The sequence below is a fragment of the Narcine bancroftii genome, chromosome 6 (genome assembly GCF_036971445.1).
Source record: "Narcine bancroftii isolate sNarBan1 chromosome 6, sNarBan1.hap1, whole genome shotgun sequence".
NCBI lineage: Eukaryota > Metazoa > Chordata > Chondrichthyes > Torpediniformes > Narcinidae > Narcine > Narcine bancroftii.
In genome coordinates, this window is record NC_091474.1 from 157332494 (window position 1) to 157355184 (window position 22691).

At 35.9% G+C, this 22691-nt stretch overlaps 1 protein-coding gene across 1 annotated transcript in view; it reads left to right on the forward strand.

Annotated features, from left to right (window-relative positions):
- The window catches only part of LOC138736635 (syndecan-1-like), a 45799-nt gene extending 35153 nt beyond the window's left edge, over positions 1-10646 (forward strand). The window contains exons 4-5 of the mRNA XM_069886455.1: positions 376-583; positions 8930-10646. Of these exons, the coding sequence (XP_069742556.1) occupies positions 376-583; positions 8930-9096 (375 nt within the window). The 3' untranslated portion in view covers positions 9097-10646. The remainder of the gene's footprint in view (positions 1-375; positions 584-8929) is intronic.
- The last annotated feature ends 12045 nt before the right edge of the window (positions 10647-22691 follow it).

Below are 22691 nucleotides of genomic sequence, written 5' to 3' on the forward strand. Positions count from 1 at the left end.
ATGGATGCTGTTTCAAGTATGGGAATTTAAAAACTAATGCAGAAGTCCACAGATATTCAAGTTGAACTGAATATCATTTGTGTTGTAGGCTGAAAATAATGATTTCAACTGTATGGTGAAAACAACAGATCTTTGCCTTTATTTAGCACCCTTTTATTGAATATACATGGTTGTAAAGCTTTGAGTTTACACAGTGAAACCTTCCTCAGTCTAATCTCCATCAATAATTATGGTCAAGAAGTCACCTTTGCAAGTTGAAATTTTTGTGTAAATATCAATATTTGTATCAAATACAAAAAAATCTGTTGTTTTAGTATTCTAAAAGCCATGTAATAAAATATTCACCAAAACCATGAATATAATTATTTTATATAGGATGAGATCAAAAATGTGAAGATGGATGATTTGAACAGCATAAATGAACAGGAAGATATTTTTATCAGTAACGAAGTGGATGGCACATTTAATCAGAATGAAAATACCATTGGTGATCACCAAAGTTCAGTTGAACCCCCAAATGAAAGTTACTCACATGAATACAGTACATCTGGGAGGTTTTGGGAAAGAAAAGAATTATTGGCAGGTAGGTGCTTTTTATTTCTTACAGTAATTATTCTTTTTAAAAATATTTTTATTGATGTTTACATTATGCACAATTGAACAGTGCTCTTATATACTGTATTGTAAAATTAAAAAGAAGAAAAAAACAAAAAAAATTATAATTCAAAACCCCTACCACTAAGCAAGATTAAAAGTTGACATGTAGGAATCAAGTGATGTACAGCACAGCAGCAAAGCTTCCGAACAACCCTTATTCTTTAGGTTATGATAATAGTCCATAAATGGGCCCCTTTTGGAAGTTAATATTTGACTCTTTAATAGCATATCTAACTTTTTCTAAACTTAAACAAGACATAATATCACTTAACCATTGTGTATGTGTAGATGGGGCATTTAATCAAAATTGCTCTCAATGAAGTAAAAGATAAAGTTTGGTTTTGAGCTGGAGTCAGTAAAACATCATCATCATCTTAGAAATGATCCGAATAGAGCAATTACAGGGCAAGGTTCTAATTTGAACTTGAGAATTAGTTTATCAATGTTTGAACGATATCTCTTTCAAACTTTTTATTGAGTTTTATAGAACACTGTATAGAGAATACAAGGTTACCAAATATGAAGACTACAAATCCACTTCCAAAAGCCTCTAATCCCCTACAGAGAAAACTTGGGATGTTTTGACATAAAATTGAAGGTCGTGTAGTTCTGCTGAATCCATAAAACATTACATACTGAAGGAAAAAAAACATGTATATAAGTAAGTACATTCAATGATCAAGACAACCAGATTTAATGAGCATGAAAATAGTCCATAAAAGGACTCCAAATTTTATAAAAATTAGTGTCAGTGTACAACTTGGAACACCTAATCTTTTCTAAATTATGGCAAGACATGACCTAACCACCGAGTACTAGTGGGTGGAACAGGATCTTTCCATCTCAGAAGAATAGCTCTTCATGCCATAAGAGTTGTAAATAGTACCACTTAATGATCAGATAAAGTAAACAGCTTGTTAATATTATCTAACACTCCAAACAAACCTGTTAAAGAATTAGATTCAAGATTAACTCGTAATATTATTGATACAACATGAAAAATCTCCCACAAATAAGATTCAGGAACTCATCAAGACCAGAACTTGTGTATCAAGGTTGCTTCCCTGTCATTACATCTGTCATATCAGAGATTTAGATCAGAAAATATACAAGATATTTGTCTTTAGACATGCAAGTCCAATGAACAACCTTGAATCGAATAAGAGAATGTCAAGCACATAGTGAAGAAGTGTTAACTAATTTAAGAATCAAATCCAAATTTTTGATATTTGAAACATATCTTTCCAAAATTTTTGTAAACTGGGGTAAGTCCAGAACAGCTAAACCAAAGAAGCATCAACAATTTTACATTTGTCAAATTGAGAATTTATATCTGAATAAAAATGAGACTTTTTACATTAGTAGAGCATCTCATTTTTTCCAGAGTCAAGCATGCCATCACATCAGATAACCATTGAGTAGGAGGGACAGCATCCTTCCATCTCATAAGTATAGCTCTTCTGGCAATAAGAAGAGCAAAGACAACTACAGGGGTTGTAGCCCAGACAAATTTAAATCAGCTGACTTATTTACTCTAAATGGGGAAAGAAAAAGATTAGGAACCAAATTAATATGAACTAAAGATAAGGCATAAAAGATTCTCAATAAATGGAAAGCAAGGAACACAATCAAAATATATGGAAATATGTACCTTTTTCAGTCTTGCATCTATCACATTTTGACAAAAAAATTATTATAAAATGTTGGGGAAGTAAGCTCTATTAACTACTTTAAATTGCAATAATGGGCACATAGAAAAGATGAGTTAACCAATTTCAAGATAGAATCTCATGTAGCATCAGAAGATTCTTGTTGAATATCTTGCTCCCATCATTTCTTAGTTATGTCCAGGGAATTGCCACTAGACATCAATAATAACTCATAGAGAACTGACAACAGCTTTTTAGTATTCGGTTTAAGATTTTAAATCTTCTCTATCATTTTTAATTCCAAATCTTGAGGGAGTTTTAATACCAAGGAATTTAAAAAGCTCCTGGTTTGTAAATATCTAAAAAGAAATGATGTTTTGTTATTTTAAATTTAGAAGATAATTATTCAAAAGAGGCCAAATTTTGGTCAATAAAGAGATCTTGGAAAGATTGGATTCCAAACTCTGACCATTGACAATAACTACAATCTTTATCAAAGGTTTTTTTTAAAAAAAGAAATTAGCTAAAAGATGATTGATAAATAAAAATCTATGGCTTCCAAAATGTTTTCTAAATTGAAACCAAATCCTCAATATATGTTTAACAAAAAAAATATCAGTTAATTTAGAATCAGAAAAGGGTATTGGAGTTCCAACTATCGAAATAAGGGAATACTCCTTTGTAGACTCAATTTCCACATTAATCCAACGAGCAACATTCTATCTGTCCTTGTATTAATTTTTGGATTCATTATAACACAATTTAATATTTGTCATTTATTGAATATCCTTTATTCTATCTCTCACTGTTTCACCTTTTGAATGTATTATTTCTTATTGATCTCTTACTGCTTTAATTTTTACCAACTCAATAAAATCCAAACCATTTAAGATACACTGTGGAACTAGACAAGGTTTCCCTTTTAAGCCCATTATTGTTTAATTTCGCATTAGAACCATTAGCAGTGGCCTTTGGCATTTTGATGACATTCCTGATATTACAAAGGTGGGACAATTCATAAGGTCTTGCTTTTTGCAGATGACTTTTTAATCGTCTATATCTGACCCTGATCATTCAATTTGAGTTATTTTTATCACTCCTTCATTAATTTGGTCAATTTTCTGGATATAAATTAAATCTCAAAAAAAGTAAGTTGTTTGTCTTAAGCTCCTCTAGCTCTCTGGATTTTGCCGTTCCTTTCAAAATTGTTAAGAATCAATTTAATTATTTAAGTGTTACTATTATTAAGAAGTTCAACAATTTCTTTAAGAAGAACTTTCTTACTTTAATGAACAATGTTAAGAAATTCTTAGTTCAGTGGCCTCCTCTTTCAATCTCCCTAATTGGATGTTATTAAGATGAATATATCCTGCCTAAGTTCCTATATATTTTTCAAGCTGTACCTGTCTTTGTTCCCCAAATCTTTTTTGATTCACTCAATTCTGTGTCTGGAGAAATAAACACCTTCATCTTAATCAAACTTTCCTTTAAAATCTTAAAAAGAAAGGGGGATAGATGCATTTTTAGTTTTCTGATGAAGACAAATGTTAAAAAGTTCTTCTTATTGTTGTTGAAGCTCCACTGTAGTTTCCTGGGATTTGTAGGCATGTTTCTCTATTTTCAAATACAGTAAAACCACTGGTATCTGGAATTCAAGCAACCAGCAATCTGAAGCAACTGGCAAAAAAATCGAGAAAAAAAAATTAAATAAATAAGAACAAAATAATAGGAAAAAAAATACATGTTTTAAAATTGTAAAAGTATATGTTCTCTCAAGTAATACATAAAGCTTTGGTAAATATGGGAGTAAATATTCAGACAGCAGAGAGTCTTGGTCATGCTTTGCTCATAGCAGCTGTTTGATTAAAGTATGAATGAAGTTGTGTTTGAATAAAATGGCGTCGCCCAGGATGAAGAGCTGGTTGATGCCTTTCGCCATTGGGGTGACTCTTTTAAAGTATCTCCTTATGAATCTTTAGTAAGAGTCGCTCTGGTCAGATGCTTTTTATGTAAACTTGGAGGAGGTTTAATTATCTATAATGTTATTGTTCATTTTTTGGGAGCTCCATGGAGGGGAATGAACCAGAAGATACAATGACGGTTAAATGCTTTCAAAGAGTGTGACTGAAAATAAAATAATATGTTTATCATGCAAGTGAGGTTTGTTCAGTGCAAGTATAATATGGTACCTTAGTCTTTTAAACTGTTTATTCTTAAAGTAGGTGTATTAGTTAGTCATTGTGAGAGGTAGTGATAAAGGTAAAGGTTCCATTATTGTCATGCAATACTACATTTAGAATGTAACATACATGAAATTCTTTAACCTTTTCGACTGTAAGGGAAAGCAATTAGCGTAATGCCATTACAGTGCCATCGATCAGGATCGGGATTCAAATCCTGTGGTGTCTGCAAGGAGTTTGTATGTTCTCAGGTTTGCTCCCACAGTTCAAAATGTACCGGGGGGGTTGTAGGTCAATTGGGTGTAATGAGTGGCACGGGCTTGTGGGTCGAAAGGGCCTGTTACTGTGCTCTATGTCTAAATTTTAAAAAAAGTCTCAAGCAACTGGAAAATACACTTAATGGACACCAGGGATTTTTCTGTACATTTCCATAAACCAAATGATTTTCACTGGAAGTGTTTTTTTTTATGAGCTAAATAGTAAAACCACGTGTTTACAATGAAAAAAGTTGTACTGGTGGAGTGATGATTTAGGCTTGAATAGCTGGCATAAAAATATGCTGTCATAATTTTACTGAATTGTATTGAAGCAGCATTTTGGCAAAGAAAAGTTCAAGTAAAAAGCTTCATTTTCACTGGAATTTAGATTTTGATGGATATGAACCTTTGGAAGACCCGTGTATCTAAATTTTATAGTTCAAGAAGAAGTTCCTTAAACTGATTTGGATCGTTCATTGCATTTAACTTGCAACATGGTTTTCCATTAGAACAATTAAGTTTTTGCTGTTTGGTTCTTGAACAATGTGTTCTGTGAGATTAATGAACCTAATTCTAATGCACTGTGATTGACAGATCATTAATAAAGTGAATTGGTGAAATGTGGCAGCTCGTTTTATTCTTGAAAAATGTAACCATTTTATTTCCACCTAACTATCCATAACTTGGAAGAGTTGTTTGTCATATTTCCAACAGGATCATTAGTCTTTGGAAGTAATGGGTCTGCAAATATCTGTATGAAGGTTCAATCCATGCACTCGATATTACAGTTTCATGTACTAATGTTTTGTATAATCCTTTAAATTTCATTGTTATGTGTGCAGTTTGATAGGTTAAGTGCCAATTATATGTGAGAAAACTGACAAACTATATGGACATACACAAGAGCAGATCAATAGTATCTTCCTGTAAAACCTCCCACTTCCTCAATTTCTGTAATATCCAATAATATTTTGATCTATTTCTCCAATATATTCAATGTTTGAGCCTCCAAGTTGGAAAAATAGCATGGATTCACAGATCTAACTAGTAAGCCATTTAGCCCCAGGATATGCTACCTGGTGTTCAACTTCATAGCCAGGGGGCACATCCACCCAGTATCTCCCCTATCAAATCCCTTAATCGTTATTATGCTTCCGAGAGAACCTCCCATACTTTGAAACTCTGGAAATATGTATCTCTGTATTTTATTCAACCTTTTCTTGTTGGACAACATTCTAGTAATGAGAAAAAATAAGCATTTGTTGTACCCTAGAACAACCAAATCCTTCCTTTAGCAGAGAGATCAAAATGGATTACAGCATTCTAATAGCAGCTTTGCCAAGCTGCTATAAAATTACAGTAGTTCATGTAACTGTGTATTAACGTTTTGTGCCTGAAGTACATGGATAGCCTTATTCCACTGAATACCAACATTTCCAAGTCTCTTGTCAATTTAAAAATAGCATGAGTTTTCTGCTAAATTTCACACAAAGGTTTGTCATAACTTCTTGGGTTCTATTCTTCAGATTCTATTGATAAAACCAGAATGGTGAATGCCTTATTCACTATTTTCTCCATCTTCCCTACCATTTTCAATCATTCGAGCATAAATCCCTTCAAGTCCTTTTTTAGAATGGCATCATTCATTTTAACTTGCCTTCATGTTCTTCCAACCTGAATGAAAGACCTCACATTTCTCCGCAATGAACATCATCTGGGATACATTTACCCATTCCACCAGCCTAATTGTTGTCCTGCAGCAATCCTTCACAATCTTGTTTGCAGTTCATATCAGTGCCAACATTTTGTGTGATCTGCAAATTTAGAAATTGTGATGCACCCGGACATATTGATCATTAATGTATAGAAAAGAAAACATTGGCTGTAACAGCGAATCCCTGAGGAATACACTGCACACTTCATTCTCCGAAGAGAACTTTCAGCACAATCCTTTGTTATTTGTTACCTAATCAGCTTCATTTCCATGGGCTCACGGAATCATTTATCCTATATGCTTCAACTTTGCAAATAATTCTGTTATATGTCTGTGATAGTACAGATTATATCACCAATGTGTATATGTACATATGTACAGATGGTACAGATCTCCATCGGGCACACCCCACATCTCCATCGGGCACACAAAACTCAAAACGGTCAACCAGTTTACCTATCTCGGCTGCACCATTTCATCGGATGCAAGGATCGACAACGAGATAGACAAAAGACACGCCAAGGCAAATAGCGCCTTTGGAAGACTACACAAAAGAGTCTGGAAAAACAACCAACTGAAAAACCTCACAAAGATTAGCGTATACAGAGCCGTTGTCATACCCACACTCCTGTTCGTCTCCAAATCATGGGTCCTCTATCGGCATCACCTACGGCTCCTAGAACGCTTCCACCAGCGTTGTCTCCGCTCTATCCTCAACATTCATTGGAGCGACTTCATCCCTAACATCGAAGTTCTCGAGATGGCAGAGGCCGACAGCATTGAATCCACGCTGCTGAAGATCCAACTGCGCTGGGAAGGTCACGTCTCCAGAATGGAGGACCATCGCCTTCCCAAGATCGTGTTATATGGCGAGCTCTCCACTGGCCACCGTGACAGAGGTGCACCAAAGAAGAGGTACAAGGACTGCCTAAAGAAATCTCTTGGTGCCTGCCACATTGACCACCGCCAGTGGGCTGATATCGCCTCAAACCGTGCATCTTGGCGCCTCACAGTTTGGCGGGCAGCAACCTCCTTTAAAGAAGACCGCAGAGCCCACCTCACTGACAAAAGACAAAGGAGGAAAAACCCAAAACCCAACCCCAACCAACCAATTTTCCCTTGCAACCGCTGCAACCATGCCTGCCTGTCCCGCATCGAACTTGTCAGCCACAAATGAGCCTGCAGCTGACGTGGACATTACCCCTCCATAAATCTTCGTCCGTGAAGCCAAGCCAAAGAAGAAAAGAGTGTAGGATGACTGTGATTGGCTGAGAGTGTAGCCACACCTACTGGCAGGTCTTAAAGGATTTCTCTTTGCCAGACCAGGTCATTCTGGACGGGTCAACCTACTTGTGATATGCTCCAGTCTTTTAGTTAATAAAAGCCTTGGTTTGGATCAAAGTCTTTGGCTCTTTCGACGCGCATTACAGTGTCAACTTATCAAAAGCCTTTTGGAATTTAATGTTCACCACATTGATACTTACCTTCATAAACTCTATCTGTTACATCAAAAATCTCTATCAAATTGGTTAAACATCAATTTCCTTTAACAAATGCTGGTCTCCATTTACTTTGGCTGGTCTTTTCTGAACACACACTTAAAATAATTTCAATCTCTTATCATTTTAATGTCAAAATAACCTTTCTCTATCAACTTCTTAATCAACCATTTTTGATAAATTCTAAAATCAATCCAGTTTCTTTAGTGCACTATTAATTTTGGCAACGTTATAAGGCTTTCTCTTTTTAAAAAAAAACGTAAACCTTTTGATGGTCAAAGTTGTAATCTGGTGCTTCAAATAAATGTCAAGATATAGAGGAGGAACATTAATTTTAGTATGACCTTTTTACTTTTGTTTTGTATTCCACATGGATTATCCTTAAACTCCAGTCATCCTTGCCTGTAAACCCTTCCAAAGTTTTTAATTCCAATTCTAATATCCACTTTAGGTCCTGTGGTTACTATTTATCTATTATCAAATTTGAGGACTGCTGGAGCAGGAAACATTGGTGCAATTATTTTGTTATGATAGATCTGATGAATATTAAGTGGCGTTGGGGTGGCGGGGGGGAATTGCCTGTCGTTAAGACCATCCAATGTAGGATATAAGGGCACTCCTTTTATTGCGTCACTAGATAGTACTGATGCTTGATGCACGCTAGTGACCCGGCCAGGGGCAGGTGGAGAGTTGCTAGAGTTCATCAAGCTAGATGCTAGTGACATGGGAGGGCAGTGGTTGTGGGTCTGATGGCCAGCAATAACCGTTTTTGCCCCACAGCACCTCGTTTGGGGGGGGGCAATGCCTTTATGTGCCCCTCCCCTTGGCAATGACCCTGTTATGCATGTATGGGGGGGGGAGGTGGGAGTGTTTAGCAATTGTGACATTTTCTGTGGATATTAGAAATTGCAACATATTCTTATAAAATCCACTGAGGTGATTAATAACCACATGTTTTTTTGTGTGTTTTAAGCTTCTGTCGCTGGAGGATTTGTTGGTCTTTTGATTGCTGTTCTGCTAGTTACTGTGTTAGTCTATCGAATGAAGAAAAAGGATGAAGGAAGCTACATACTGGATGAATCAAAGCAGCCAAATGGAGGCTATCAGAAGCCACAAAAGCAAGAGGAATTCTATGCCTAAACATGTTTTAAAGTTCTACATTTTTTTATGCCAAAAGAACAAGTTATTTTTTCCCCTGCCTGCATTAGAAAGTGAATAAGAAAATTGCCAGTCTTCTCTCTATCCCCATGATAATTGTCCTTTCTGACTGACAATTCTGAAGCAGACAGAGATAATCTGCTTGTTTAATGGCTTTATAGGCGAGAAGATTAAACTTTTACTTCAATTTTTATATTCTTGTGGATAACTGCCTTGCAAAACATTGGGGTAAACAAAGTTAGGATTTCATTTTGAACCAAAGCAGAGAGTTGGGAATCGATAATATATTGTAAAACTGAGAAATAACTGCATATATACATTTTTATAATGTAAAAATATTTTCTGATTGGGAGGGATGGAAAGTGACAAAGAGATTCTTGTGCTGATGTGATTTCAAATTGTATGAAAGCTTAACATAACAAGTGTATCAAATAATATAGGTATATAATATAGAGATGCCCTTTGTGCTTGCCTACACATTTGTTTATATTTTGTGTCGCATTCTGGTGTTAATTGTGAAAATACATTTCCCTTTTATAGAACCATTATACCAATTTTAACAATTGCTCCAGTTTTTAATGACAATTGAAGGAGTAATTGAAAAATTACATCCTTCCCATAAAGTTTAGGGAATCAAAGTAGAAGGGCAGGTATTGCTGAATTTTTCTTGAGTAATATTTTTAATCCTGATGCTTTTCAGCCTCATTCCTGCCATTATATTTTTTTTTAGGCCTTGGAATTTGTGTAAGACCAGGCTTAGATGATCCCTCCCAACTCTACCAGCATTTTGCACAGAAAGGTGTTTTTTGTTTTTCTTAATCTTCACTAATTTAACTTAACTACATAAAACAAATTTTTTTTTCAGTTGTTTACCACAAATATATTGTAATTTCTTTCAATCTATGTTGTGAGAAATTATATTGCAACATGGCCTGTTTATGCTAAAATTCTGAAAGCTCCTCAAGTGGGATCATTTACTGAATGTGGCTTAGTCAAACAAAAGTCATTCATATTTCTGTACAGATAGATCTTGAACTAAACCTTGGAGTGAATCTCTTCAACAAAAGCTGAGTTATTTTTTAGCTGCCTCTACTGTTCCTACAGTGTCATAAGCATGTTGTATTTTTAATATGTTCCTGCATTTTGCAACTGTTATGTTTCCATGCTGTATGACTTTTTAAAAAAAGAGGTGTGCCTTTTGGTGTCTTCCAATTAATGACACTTAATTTAAATTAGTCTGTGAAATTGAGCTATATTCACTTGATGCCTCTGCAGGGAGAGATCTGCACCATATTTCTAAGGTAACGAAGGTTAAAACATATAATTATTTTTGTACAACAGAAATAATAGCCAATTTGTGAATTGAATCATTTGCAAATACAAAAAAAGGCTAGTTATTAAAAGATTTGGTTAAAAGCAGGGTTTGTGACAGTGATTAGTTCAACAAGTGTTAAAGTTTACTTTAATGCTTTCTATTTATTACTTGTGCTACTTCTATTTGTATCAAACAATAAAAACACTCAGCCACCCTAGTTGCTGTGATTTGTGAACGTGGAACTCACGAACTCACCAGGAACTCTGAAATTAAATGATTTGGAAGCTCTGGAAGGAAGCTTATGCCTGCCTATCGCCTTAAATGTAGTGTTAGACCTTGTGATTAATGTTCACTCTCAATTGTTTCTTGGCCTTTGATGCAGATGTTTTTGTTTCTTAAAGCATTTGCAGGAGGAAATTACTTCATGTTATTTTATTGATCATCCCATTGTACAAGTACAACACGACAAAAGTGTCCTCTGGTCCTTGGTAGAAAAACGTGCAAACACACAACCTGGCATAACACACATACAGTCTTTCTCTTTCAATATTTTTATTGAAATTCACTTTAAAAAAAATACAGAGTACATATAAAAAGTCAAAAAATAGAAAAGTACAGAATTCACTACACTCAAAATGTCATCCATAATACCCTAGATTCTCGATCAGTTTATATTAAGTAATATTTTATTATAAAAAAAGAAAATCTAATCCCAATACCAAAACCAAAGATGTTTGCAAAGAAAAGAGAAAAAATATCCCTGTTGCAATAATACATTACCTTAAAAGACCTCTGCATTAATACCAAATCAAAAAAATGAAAGTAATTCAAAAAGGGTCCCCAAATGTTTGAAAAATTTAAATTCAAATTTGATATTAAGCATTGAATCTTCTCTAAATTTAAACATAACATCACGTATCCATTGAGCATGAGTAAGCGGAGCAATGTCCTTCTATCTAAGCAACACTGCCCACCAAGCCATAAGAGAAATAAAGGTTCCATTGTTGTTATGTAAAACTACATTTAGAATGTAACATGAAATTCTTTAACTTGGTCTACCATAAGGAAGACAGAAAGTCACCTCTTTGTCCATCCCCTTCTCACAGAAATGAGACCCCAGCGAGGAACAAACTTGAGACCCTTTATTTACAGGCCTAGTGCTCTAACCATGAAGCCTCATGCAAATCAGATGCAGTTAATGTTATTCCTCTCTTTTCAACAATACCAAACAAAGCAGTTAAAGGATTAGACTTTAAATTTACTTTAAGAAGTATAGAAAAAGTTTGAAATGCTTCCTTCCAATATATCCAAAGACTTGACCATGTCCAAAATATATGAATTAATGATGTATCTCCATTATTGCATCTATCACAATGAAGAGATATATCTCCATAAAAGCAAAATAGTTTAACTTTGGACATGTGGGCCCTATGGGAGTGGTGAGCACATAAAGTTGAAGCATTAACCAATTAAAAAATTATATTCCAAGTTTCTATAGAGATTGAGAACTGTAGTCCTGATCCCAGACTTTTAAAATTTTATCTAAGGGAGTCCCTCTTGTTCCCAAAAACATATCATAAATGTTTGGTAAGGGAAGTTAGTAAAGTAATGAGTTCATTACAAAGTAATAGGTCACCAAGGGAGGATGGTTTCCTGTTGAGTTTTTAAAAAGAAATTTAAAGATCTTTTGATAGCCCCATTTATAGAAGACTTAAATCAGTGTGGAAGATACATTCTCTGCCAGATTCTTTTTCAATTACAATTATTATTCTGATACCAAAGAATAATAGAGATCCATTGAAATCATATAAACCAATTTCATTATTAAATGTTGTTTATAAGATAGTAGCTAAAGTGTTAGCAAATAGATTGGCAAAGTATTTACTGGTTAATGCATGAGGATCAAACTGGATTTGTTAAAGATTGGAAATCTCCAGATAACGTGGCAAGGTTGATTAGTTTAATACATTTAGCTCAAAAGAGGGGAGATTTGAATGTTGCAGTGGCTTTAGATGCAGAAAAAGCATTTGATAGATTAGAATAGGATTTCCTCTTTAAAGCTTTGGAAAATGTTTGGTCAATATTTATAGTTTGGGTTAGATGTTATATAAGAATTCTGGTATGAAAGTAATGACTAATGGTCTAGTCTCAGCAACCTTTCATTTAACTAGATGGAATAGACAAGGTTGTCCATTGTCACCAACTTTATTTATTTTAGCAATTGAACCTTTAGCTGAATTAATAAGACAGGATTCAAAGATAATTGGTATTAAGGTGAATCAGGAAGAATATAAAATAAAGATATTTGCAGATGATGTTTTGATCTATTTAACAGATCCTTTAAATTCCATGCACCATCTTAATGCTAGATTAAAAGAATATGGGGAGGTATCTGGTTATAAAATCAGTTGGTGGGGGGGAAGTGAAATTATGCATTTAGTAAATGGGGATTTTTCACAATAAAAGAGAGCAATTGATTTTAGATGGCCAGAGGCTGGAATAAAATATTTAGGTATTCATGTGTAACCAGAATTTTAAAAATTATTTAAATTAAATTATTAATCATTTTTGAAGAAAACAAAAGAAGATTTGGAATGATGGAATATGTTACCCATTACTTTGATAGGGAGAGTAAATTGTGTTAAAATGTACGTTTTTCATAGAATACAATATCCTTTTCAATCAATTCCGCAATTCCTCAAATATTTTTAAGGAATTAAATGTTTATGTTAGGACATTTTTTATGGAAATGGAAAATGGCAAGTGTTTCTTTGGAAAAATTAACGTGTGACCTTTAGGAGGTTTGCAGCTCCCCAATTTTATGATCTATTATAAAGCAGCTCAGTTACATTTTATTAATGTAATGTATGACTTAGATAAAATGCCAACTTTGGTAAATATAGAATTTAGTCAAATAGGGGAAACAAACCCACAAGATTTTATTTATAAATGGAATTCAAGATTATTAACAGTGAATAGAGAAACATTTAATTGAGCTTTTGAATAAAGTTGATAAAGCTATTGGAGGAGGAGGTTTGATGTCAAGAAGAATGCCCTTATTTCAAAATAGGCTTGTTCCATTTTCTATGGGAGATCAATTTCTAAAGATCTGACAATGTCATGGTATTAAGAAGATTGAGGATTGTTTTGAAGTGGGGAAATTTATTACTTATAGTAAAATGAAGGAGAAGTTTAAGGTACCTGAGCGTACCAGGATATGAGATTCTTAGTGAAACTTTTGGTCAAGATCTGTTATTGCTTGCAGGGACAGAAGTGGAGTTATTGTTCGTAATGGTGATATAAAGAAATTTATTTCAGTAATGTATAGTTTGTTGCAAAAAACTCAAAATAGGGATTCATAATTCAAGACAAAGATGGGAAGTAGATTTGAATAAACAAATAGCAATTGGATTGAGTTGTATGGCAAAAGTATGAAAACCACAATAAATGTAAGATATAGATTGGTACAATAGAATTTTATTCATCAGTTATATTTGACACCACAGAAGCTAAATAAATTGAATCAGACTTACTCAGATTTATGTTTCAAATGTGAACAGGAAGTTGGTACATTTTTGTATTCTACTTGGCAGTGCCCTAACATTAAACCTTTTTGGTTGGAAATAGGTAATTTATTAGAACGAATAATTGGGGTTAAATTCCCATAGGATCCAATGTTATTTTTATTGGGTGATATCAGAGGGGTTAAACCTAAATTAAAAATGGGTGATTTTTATTGGGTGATATTCTATTGAATATCTATCAATGAAGTTTGTTCAATTGCTTGAGCAATAGCTAGAAAATGTATTGCTATGACATGGAAGTCTGATATTGATGTGGGAATGGAGAGATGATATGTGGAAGTTTGGAGTTGTATATCACTTGAGAAAATTACTTATAATATAAGAGATAATTATCATATATTTTAGAAAATATGGAGCTCATATTTACAAATCGTGGGCAAGGACTGCTTCTGCTGAAGATCTCTTGTCCCATTCTTTTTTGCTTTGTAAAGGGGGGGAGGTTGGGAGGTTTATATGGGGGGTCTTTCTTTTTCATTCTCTTTTTTCTTATATATATATCACATGTATTTGAAATGGATTAGTATGACTGTAAAATGCCTCAATTTTTGTGGTTTTGAATTTATAAATAAAATTTATAAAATAAAAAAGATCATAAATGTTAGCTATTGAACCATTATAAAAAAGGTTGCAAATTAAATAATACATCTATTACATTCTCATCAAAACTCTTAGAAAATGTATGTAATTGAGATTGCAAAATATCTCTGATCTGTAAATAAATTTTTAAAAATGAGTATTTGGTAAACTATATTAAACTGACATTTGTTCAATAAATAGATCTTTAAAACATTTAATGTCTAATTAATACCATTCTTTAAATGCTACATCAATCATGGAAGGTTTAAGGAAATAATTAGAAAAAATGGGACTAGAAAGAGAAAAGTTCAGTAAACCAAATTTTTTTTTCTAAATTGTATCAAGATCCTTAAAAAAAAAGGGAAATGAGGATACAAGAAGAGAGATTTAAAAAAAATTCAATTTGTGAATTTGTGTGATGAACATGAGAAAAAAAAAAGAATATCCCCTGTCTTCTGGATGAAAAAATGTCAGACACCAATAATACACATTTTAGTGAAAAAGATTGAATAAATAAAGCTGATTAATTCAAAGTGGCTGGTTTAGAAGATGAATCATCCAAAACCGAATCTAACGAGCAATTAAAGTATCCTCCCATCAGGCTCGGATCAGACAGGGCTTTAAAAAAAAATCCAGGGTCATCCATATTAGGAGCATAAACATTAGCAAACACAATCAATTTTATTATATAATGTCCCTGTCATGATAACAAATCGACTATTTGTATCTGACACAAAATTAGGTTGATCAAAGGAAATTATATGATTGATTAACAAATGATACCCTTCTGGATTGAGCCTGTAATGTAGAATGAAAATTAAACCTATTCCATCTTCTAAAATGATGTGTGTTGTCACTATTGTGTACATGTGTTTCTTAATTGGGTCCTTAAATATTTTAACAAAAGCAAAAATCTCATTTCATTTTACAGGATTGTTCAATCCTTCACCATTAAACCTAAGTAAGTTAATAATTTGATCAATTTTAACTATTTTTTAAAAAAGTAATAAACTGGCAATTAAGTGGCGATTCCAACAATAATGAACAGGCATTGGAAACAAGATGATCAAAACCAGTTGGGTCCTTTCAGAGTCAAAACAACTTCCAAGGAAATGAGAACCCTCCCTCTACCCTTCTCCCAAAGCCAGAAAGCGGACCAATAGACAAATGGCAAACTATTCCTGCTGGCAAAATTCCAATATTGTAATAAAACCTCATGAGAGGAAACATACCACCTTGCTCAGTCAAGTCATTTTATGAGTCCAGACCCATAGCAATATGATAGATTCTTAAATAACTTCTAAATGTCCATTTAGTTGTATCAAAAACTGTTACACTTTTAAAAAAAAAAGAGAATCAAATGCTTTCCTCATAATCCCTTGTTGTGTCCTGTCCCAGTGATAGGACAGACCAGTAGAAATAATGTACGAAAGAGTAGTTCTGGCAGTGTACAAAATTGTCTCTTCACCATGTGAAGAGGCATGACATTAGGTCAAACATAGACAAGGAAATTGTTTCCTGCGGAAAATGCAGTGGAATTAAGAGGATAATTGAAAGCACTCTGGATGGGATACTTTAGTGTCCATCATCAGATACAGTTTGGTTACTTCATAATTGAGGGCTGGCCATGACCCAATCAACATGAAGGATAAATAACATATTCATCTTCATAAATTCACTGGTAGCAGATGCATCTCTCCATGTTAGTGTTGGCAGGAATGACCATTACATAACCTTGTGAAGACAAAGTTGCATCTTTATGCACCAGATGCTCCATTATATTGTGTATATTTCTTTGGCTTGGCTTCGCGGACGAAGATTTATGGAGGGGGTAAACATTGTGTTAAAGGACAAAATCAGTTTAGAGCCACTTCTGTTCCTAGTAGGGTACTGAGGAAAATCAGCAGAAATGTGTTTCATTGTAATCTGCTACTTCATAGCACATCACACCACACACCATTATTACAATGAAGCCAGAGGATAAACCCGGGTTCAGGGAGTGCTGCAATTTTTACGTGGTGAAACCAAAATGTATGCAAACAACTCGGAATAAAATCTGGAATGTGCACTTTAATCACATGTGAATAATTAGACTATAAATTTTAAAATGTGCAGTACAGGGCAAATAAAGGAAAAAAGTATCTTTGTCATAAATATTATGCACACCGTGGCACACTGTGGGTTGAAGGGCTTGAACTATGCTGTACGTTTGACAGATTTGTATTTATTTTAATGCAAGTCAAATGACACCTGGGCTTGGATAGGTTAATGGGACTGAAGTATTTTGGCAGAGAACACAGCTGAGAGAGGGAGGAGTGGAAGCTTAATATTCCAGGGTACAGTTGCAACTGGCATAATAGAGGTGGTAGGATTAAAGGAAGGGAGCACTTTTTGATCAGGGAGAACATGGTGGGAGTACTTGGAGACTATATTCTTTGGAATTTGTTGGTGTGGCTATGTGGGAATTCTTCTTCTTTGGCTTGGCTTCGCGGACGAAGATTTATGGAGGGGGTAAAAGTCCACGTCAGCTGCAGGCTCGTTTGTGGCTGACAAGTCCGATGCGGGACAGGCAGACACGGTTGCAGCGGTTGCAGGGGAAAATTGGTTGGTTGGGGTTGGGTGTTGGGTTTTTCCTCCTTTGCCTTTTGTCAGTGAGGTGGGCTCTGCAGTCTTCTTCAAAGGAGGTTGCTGCCCGCCAAACTGTGAGGCGCCAAGATGCACGGTTTGAGGCGATATCAGCCCACAGGCGGTGGTCAATGTGGCAGGCACCAAGAGATTTCTTTAGGCAGTCCTTGTACCTTTTCTTTGGTGCACCTCTGTCACGGTGGCCAGTGGAGAGCTCGCCATATAACACGATCTTGGGAAGGCGATGGTCCTCCATTCTGGAGACGTGACCCACCCAGCGCAGCTGGATCTTCAGCAGCGTGGACTCGATGCTGTCGACCTCTGCCATCTCGAGTACTTCGACGTTAGGGATGAAAGTGCTCCAATGGATGTTGAGGATGGAGCAGAGACAACGCTGGTGGAAGCGTTCTAGGAGCCGTAGGAGATGCCGGTAGAGGACCCATGATTCGGAGCCGAACATGAGTGTGGGTATGACAATGGCTCTGTATACGCTTATCTTTGTGAGGTTTTTCAGTTGGTTGTTTTTCCAGACTCTTTTGTGTAGTCTTCCAAAGGCGCTATTTGCCTTGGCGAGTCTTTTGTCTATCTCATTGTCGATCCTTGCATCTGATGAAATGGTGCAGCCGAGATAGGTAAACTGGTTGACCGTTTTGAGTTTTGTGTGCCTGATGGAGATGTGGGGGGGCTGGTAGTCATGGTGGGGAGCTGGCTGATGGAGGACCTCAGTTTTCTTCAGGCTGACTTCCAGGCCAAACACTTTGGCAGTTTCCGCAAAGCAGGACGTCAAGCGCTGAAGAGCTGGCTCTGAATGGGCAACTAAAGCGGCATCGTCTGCAAAGAGTAGTTCACGGACAAGTTTCTCTTGTGTCTTGGTGTGAGCTTGCAGGCGCCTCAGATTGAAGAGACTGCCATCCGTGCGGTACCGGATGTAAACAGCGTCTTCATTGTTGGGGTCTTTCATGGCTTGGTTCAGCATCATGCTGAAGAAGATTGAAAAGAGGGTTGGTGCGAGAACACAGCCTTGCTTCATGCCATTGTTAATGGAGAAGGGTTCAGAGAGCTCATTGCTGTATCTGACCCGACCTTGTTGGTTTTCTTGCAGTTGGATAATCATGTTGAGGAACTTTGGGGACATCCGATGCGCTCTAGTATTTGCCAAAGCCCTTTCCTGCTCACGGTGTCGAAGGCTTTGGTGAGGTCAACAAAGGTGATGTAGAGTCCTTTGTTTTGTTCTCTGCACTTTTCTTGGAGCTGTCTGAGGGCAAAGACCATGTCAGTAGTTCCTCTGTTTGCGCGAAAGCCGCACTGTGATTCTGGGAGAATATTCTCGGCGACACTAGGTATTATTCTATTTAGTAGAATCCTAGCGAAGATTTTGCCTGCAATGGAGAATGCAATGGAGAGCAGCGTGATTCCCCTGTATGTGGGAAACTATGTGGGAATAACTTGGATGTAAAGAAGGGATGATCAATTTGATCAGGTTGAATTACAGCACGCCCCCCCCCCCCCTTCCCGACAAAGTTTGGGTATTAGAGGAGCAAATATGGAGGGAAAATGCAGATAACTGGAATTAATTGGGTTGTAACAGTAGGCTTCCCTTCTATTGATTCAAACTCATACATTGCAAAACCTTGGGCAGAGTAGAATTTGTTAATGTCCAAGAAAGTTTTCTGAAACAATACGTGGATGGCCTTACAAGAGAGGACTTCATCTGAGGAAATGAGGCTGGAAAAGTGACTGAGTTGTCAGCTGGGAAGCACTGACTCGACTCATTAATTTTTAAATACTGAGGGTAAAAAGACAGGACTGATCCACAAGTTAATGGTCTCAAACTGGGCCAAGCCTAATCTTAACAGTATTAGGACCTTGAATGGGAATGACTCTTTATGAGAAAAGGGAGATTTGCTTAGTGGCAGATAGGGTAAGATCATGTGTTCTGTTAGAGTAAAGGGTGAGGTGGCAGGAGTAGAGTGTTACGAGCCCAAAGGACCTCAAAACCCAGCAGTAAGAGACATTCACCAACACAAGTAGTTACTTAAACAAAAGTTGTTTTTAATTATCTTTAACCATGAAAACAGAATCAAACTTTAAATTATTTCTATTAACTTAACTAACCCAACTTAACCCCCTTCTAATTCTAAGCGCACGTGTATATAATATGTGTGTAAATTTAAGAAAAGTTCTCTGCTTCACAGTTCAATCTCACTTCCCATTCTTCCAAGCAATTCTTATACTGTGTACAGAGTTTAACATGTATAAAGTTCACCAGGCTTTTGTGCTCGAAAGGTAAATGTTTACTGCTCAGGAAGGTTCTTTGTAGGTTTACAGAGGGAGATATGTATTGTTCCAGGATTTCCACAACTGAGGTACCAACATTAGTCACCTCAATGTCTTGCTGATGAAACTTGCCCAATCAGGGTTCTCCAGATGATAACCTTTTTCTTTTAGGCTACCACAGAGTTTCTTTCTGCTCCCCTTATTCCAAGAGAAACATCAGACAGATAGCACTTCCAGCCATCTGCCACTCTGGAGTTTCTGTTTCAGTTCCAACAAGCTTCTCCTGCTGGTTTCAGCTGTGACTCTCTCTCCATCTCTCACTTGCAAGAATGTCCTCCTTCTCCAGCAAACAATAGGAGTTAGTCTTCTGCTCCAATCTGTTGTTTTTAGGTTAACAAGAACCCAGGAGTGACCTTTGAGTGAGCACTTTGCAGAAAGGTCAGAAGTCTTGTAAAAATGTTCAACACAGATGACCTGTCTCCAGTCCATTCATTTCATGACATCATTTCAATTAATACCCACTTGTGAAATGTGCATAGCATTCTCCATAGTTTCTGTAAAGTCACTGAATATGAATTCTTCAGTATTTCAAATAAGATCTGTTTTAAATGTGTGTATGTATGTAACCTTCTCTAATTTTACCAATTTTTCTCCAAAATATATCTACAGATGTTACATCACAAGAGAAACTTAGATGTATAAAGGATGTGGTCAAGAAATGGAAAGAGGCATATGTCAGATATAGACAGCTAGGATGAGCTGAATCCCTTAAGTACAGGCTTGTTGTAAGAGTTCACTGAAGAGTGAAGTTGGAAGATCAAAGAGGGAGGCATGAGAGAGCAATGGCGGATAAAATGAGGAGAATTCAAACATTCATCAGTACATTAAGACAAAAAGTAGGGAACAAATAGTGCCCCTTAAAAATCAACATGTAGAGTCTCAGTAGATTGGCAAGATCCTAAATGAGTGTTTCTCATTCATATTTTTTGTGGAGAAAAGACAGGTATGCATGGAACATTGGAAAGCTCGCAGTGATGTCTTGAATTAACTCCACATTATGGAAGAGGAGGTGCTGGAGGTCATAAGATACATAGAAGTAGATAAATCCACAGGGCCTGACCAAGTGTATCTGAGTACATTGTGGGGAAACTAGGGAAAAAAATTGTGGAAGCCCTGGCAAAGATATTTGTATCATCACTATTCACGGAAGAGGTGCCGATAGACTGGAGGGTGGCAAATGTTGTGCCTTTATTTAAGAATGCTATAGTGGGAGCTATTGACCAGTGAGCCCCACATCAGCAGTGGGTAAGTTAATGGATGGGATTCTGAGAGACAGAATCTATGTGTATTTGGAAGTACAAGAACTGATAGTCAACATGACTCTGTGTATAGAAAACTGTACCACAAATTTGATTGAATGTTTTCTAGAGGTAATGAAGATGAACAATGAGGGCAGGACAGTAGACGTGGTTTTAATAGACTTTATGAAGGCCTTTAATGGTGTTCCATGTGGTAAGATATTGTTAATTGCCTTGTGTCACAGACAGAGTATGACTCTTCTTGAAAATTACCCATTTATCCCTCCTTGTTAACTGTCATTTAGCATCTATGGAAGGTAGGTTGAAATACAACACACAACCCAATGAGTCCTTTCTTGTTTAAAAATCTTACATGCAGCATCTTGTTGAATGTCATTTGGAAATCAAAATGTATAATACTCCTATTGCTACTCTACTCGGCAATTCCCTATAAAATTTGTTAAACTTACTTTCCATGAAGTGTCCTTGATTTTGCCCATTCCTGATTATTTTTTCTGTAATTTACATCTGCATGGCCATCATTGAACCTGTTTTAATTCAAACTGTGATGCTCTGATATGATCCAACTGTTTTAATTCTGTAAAATTGTTGTCACAAACCTAAAATATTAAATGGTCATTGAGGTTTAATGAGTTGTGTTTATTGTGATATCTGCATAAAGTTCTGCTTTTGTTTGTCTTGAAGTTCCTCAAGCAAGATTACTTTCTTTTTTATCTGTCTCTCCCTCAATATTCAAACCATGAAAGTATCAAGCAACGAATAGCTCCAACAAGATTGAATCTAACCACCTATCCTTGATGGTCAATGGTGTTACCATCACCAACACACTCACCATCAAATACTGAGGGGTAACTATTTACTAGATATTCAACCAGACCAGTCCTCTCTCTCTCTCTCTCTCTCTCTCTCTCTCTCTCTCTCTCTCTCTGTGTGTGTGTGTGTGTGTGTGTGTGTGTGTGTGTGTGTGTGTGTGTGTGTGTGTGTGTGTGTGTATATATATATCTATATATTTATATAGATATATATATGTATAATCGGTCCTTCAGCATTGTGGGACTATATCTTGGAATTTCCTATCCAACAGCAGAATGGACCTTCACCAGAAGGTCAATGGTCATTTAAGAAAGTAATTCACCTCCATTATATGAAGGGCAGTTGGGGCAAGACAATGAAAACTGGCCTTCTTCATGAAAAACAAATGTGTAATAAAAATAATTAGAATATAGCTGCCTTCCAGATGATCCATATTTTTCTCTTGTGATGCTTGAGTATTTCACCATGTTGATGATAACACTGCACCTTTTGTCAGTGTGTTGGTTAGTTGGTTGCCATAACCTCCTGGTCTCCATAATAACCTGTGCTTTCTAAAGTGAGGGTGTGAGAGGCAAACACTATGAGGAAGACTGCTGCTTTGATACACCAAACCAACAGGAAAATGTTTGGTACACTCAACTTTCCTCAAAGCTACAGGGGAACACTTTGGTGAGCAAAATTTTTTAAATTGTAATTCTAAAACATGTAACCCCAAGTAGTGGATGACCTAGTCTTGGCGAATTATCAAACAAATATTTCAAGAGGGGGAAAAAATACAGGAAATTGGTACAAAAGCTAAAGATCCCAGTAAAAGGGGCAGAGAAAAGGTTGAAAACTTTGATTCTCTTTATTTTTTTATTTCCATCATTCCTAGCTTTTAATTTTTTTGGCAAAAATAAGTTTTTAAGTTTAAATTTTGTCACAGTAAGAATGCTTCTTTTGCAAGCAGTCCAACGGGTGTCCTCTTATGTACTGTACATACAGCCCTATAAAATAGAAGAATAATTCCAGAGTGTAATTAAAATAGAAAAAAGATTAATTAGAACAAAGCAAAGGCAGAATGATGGC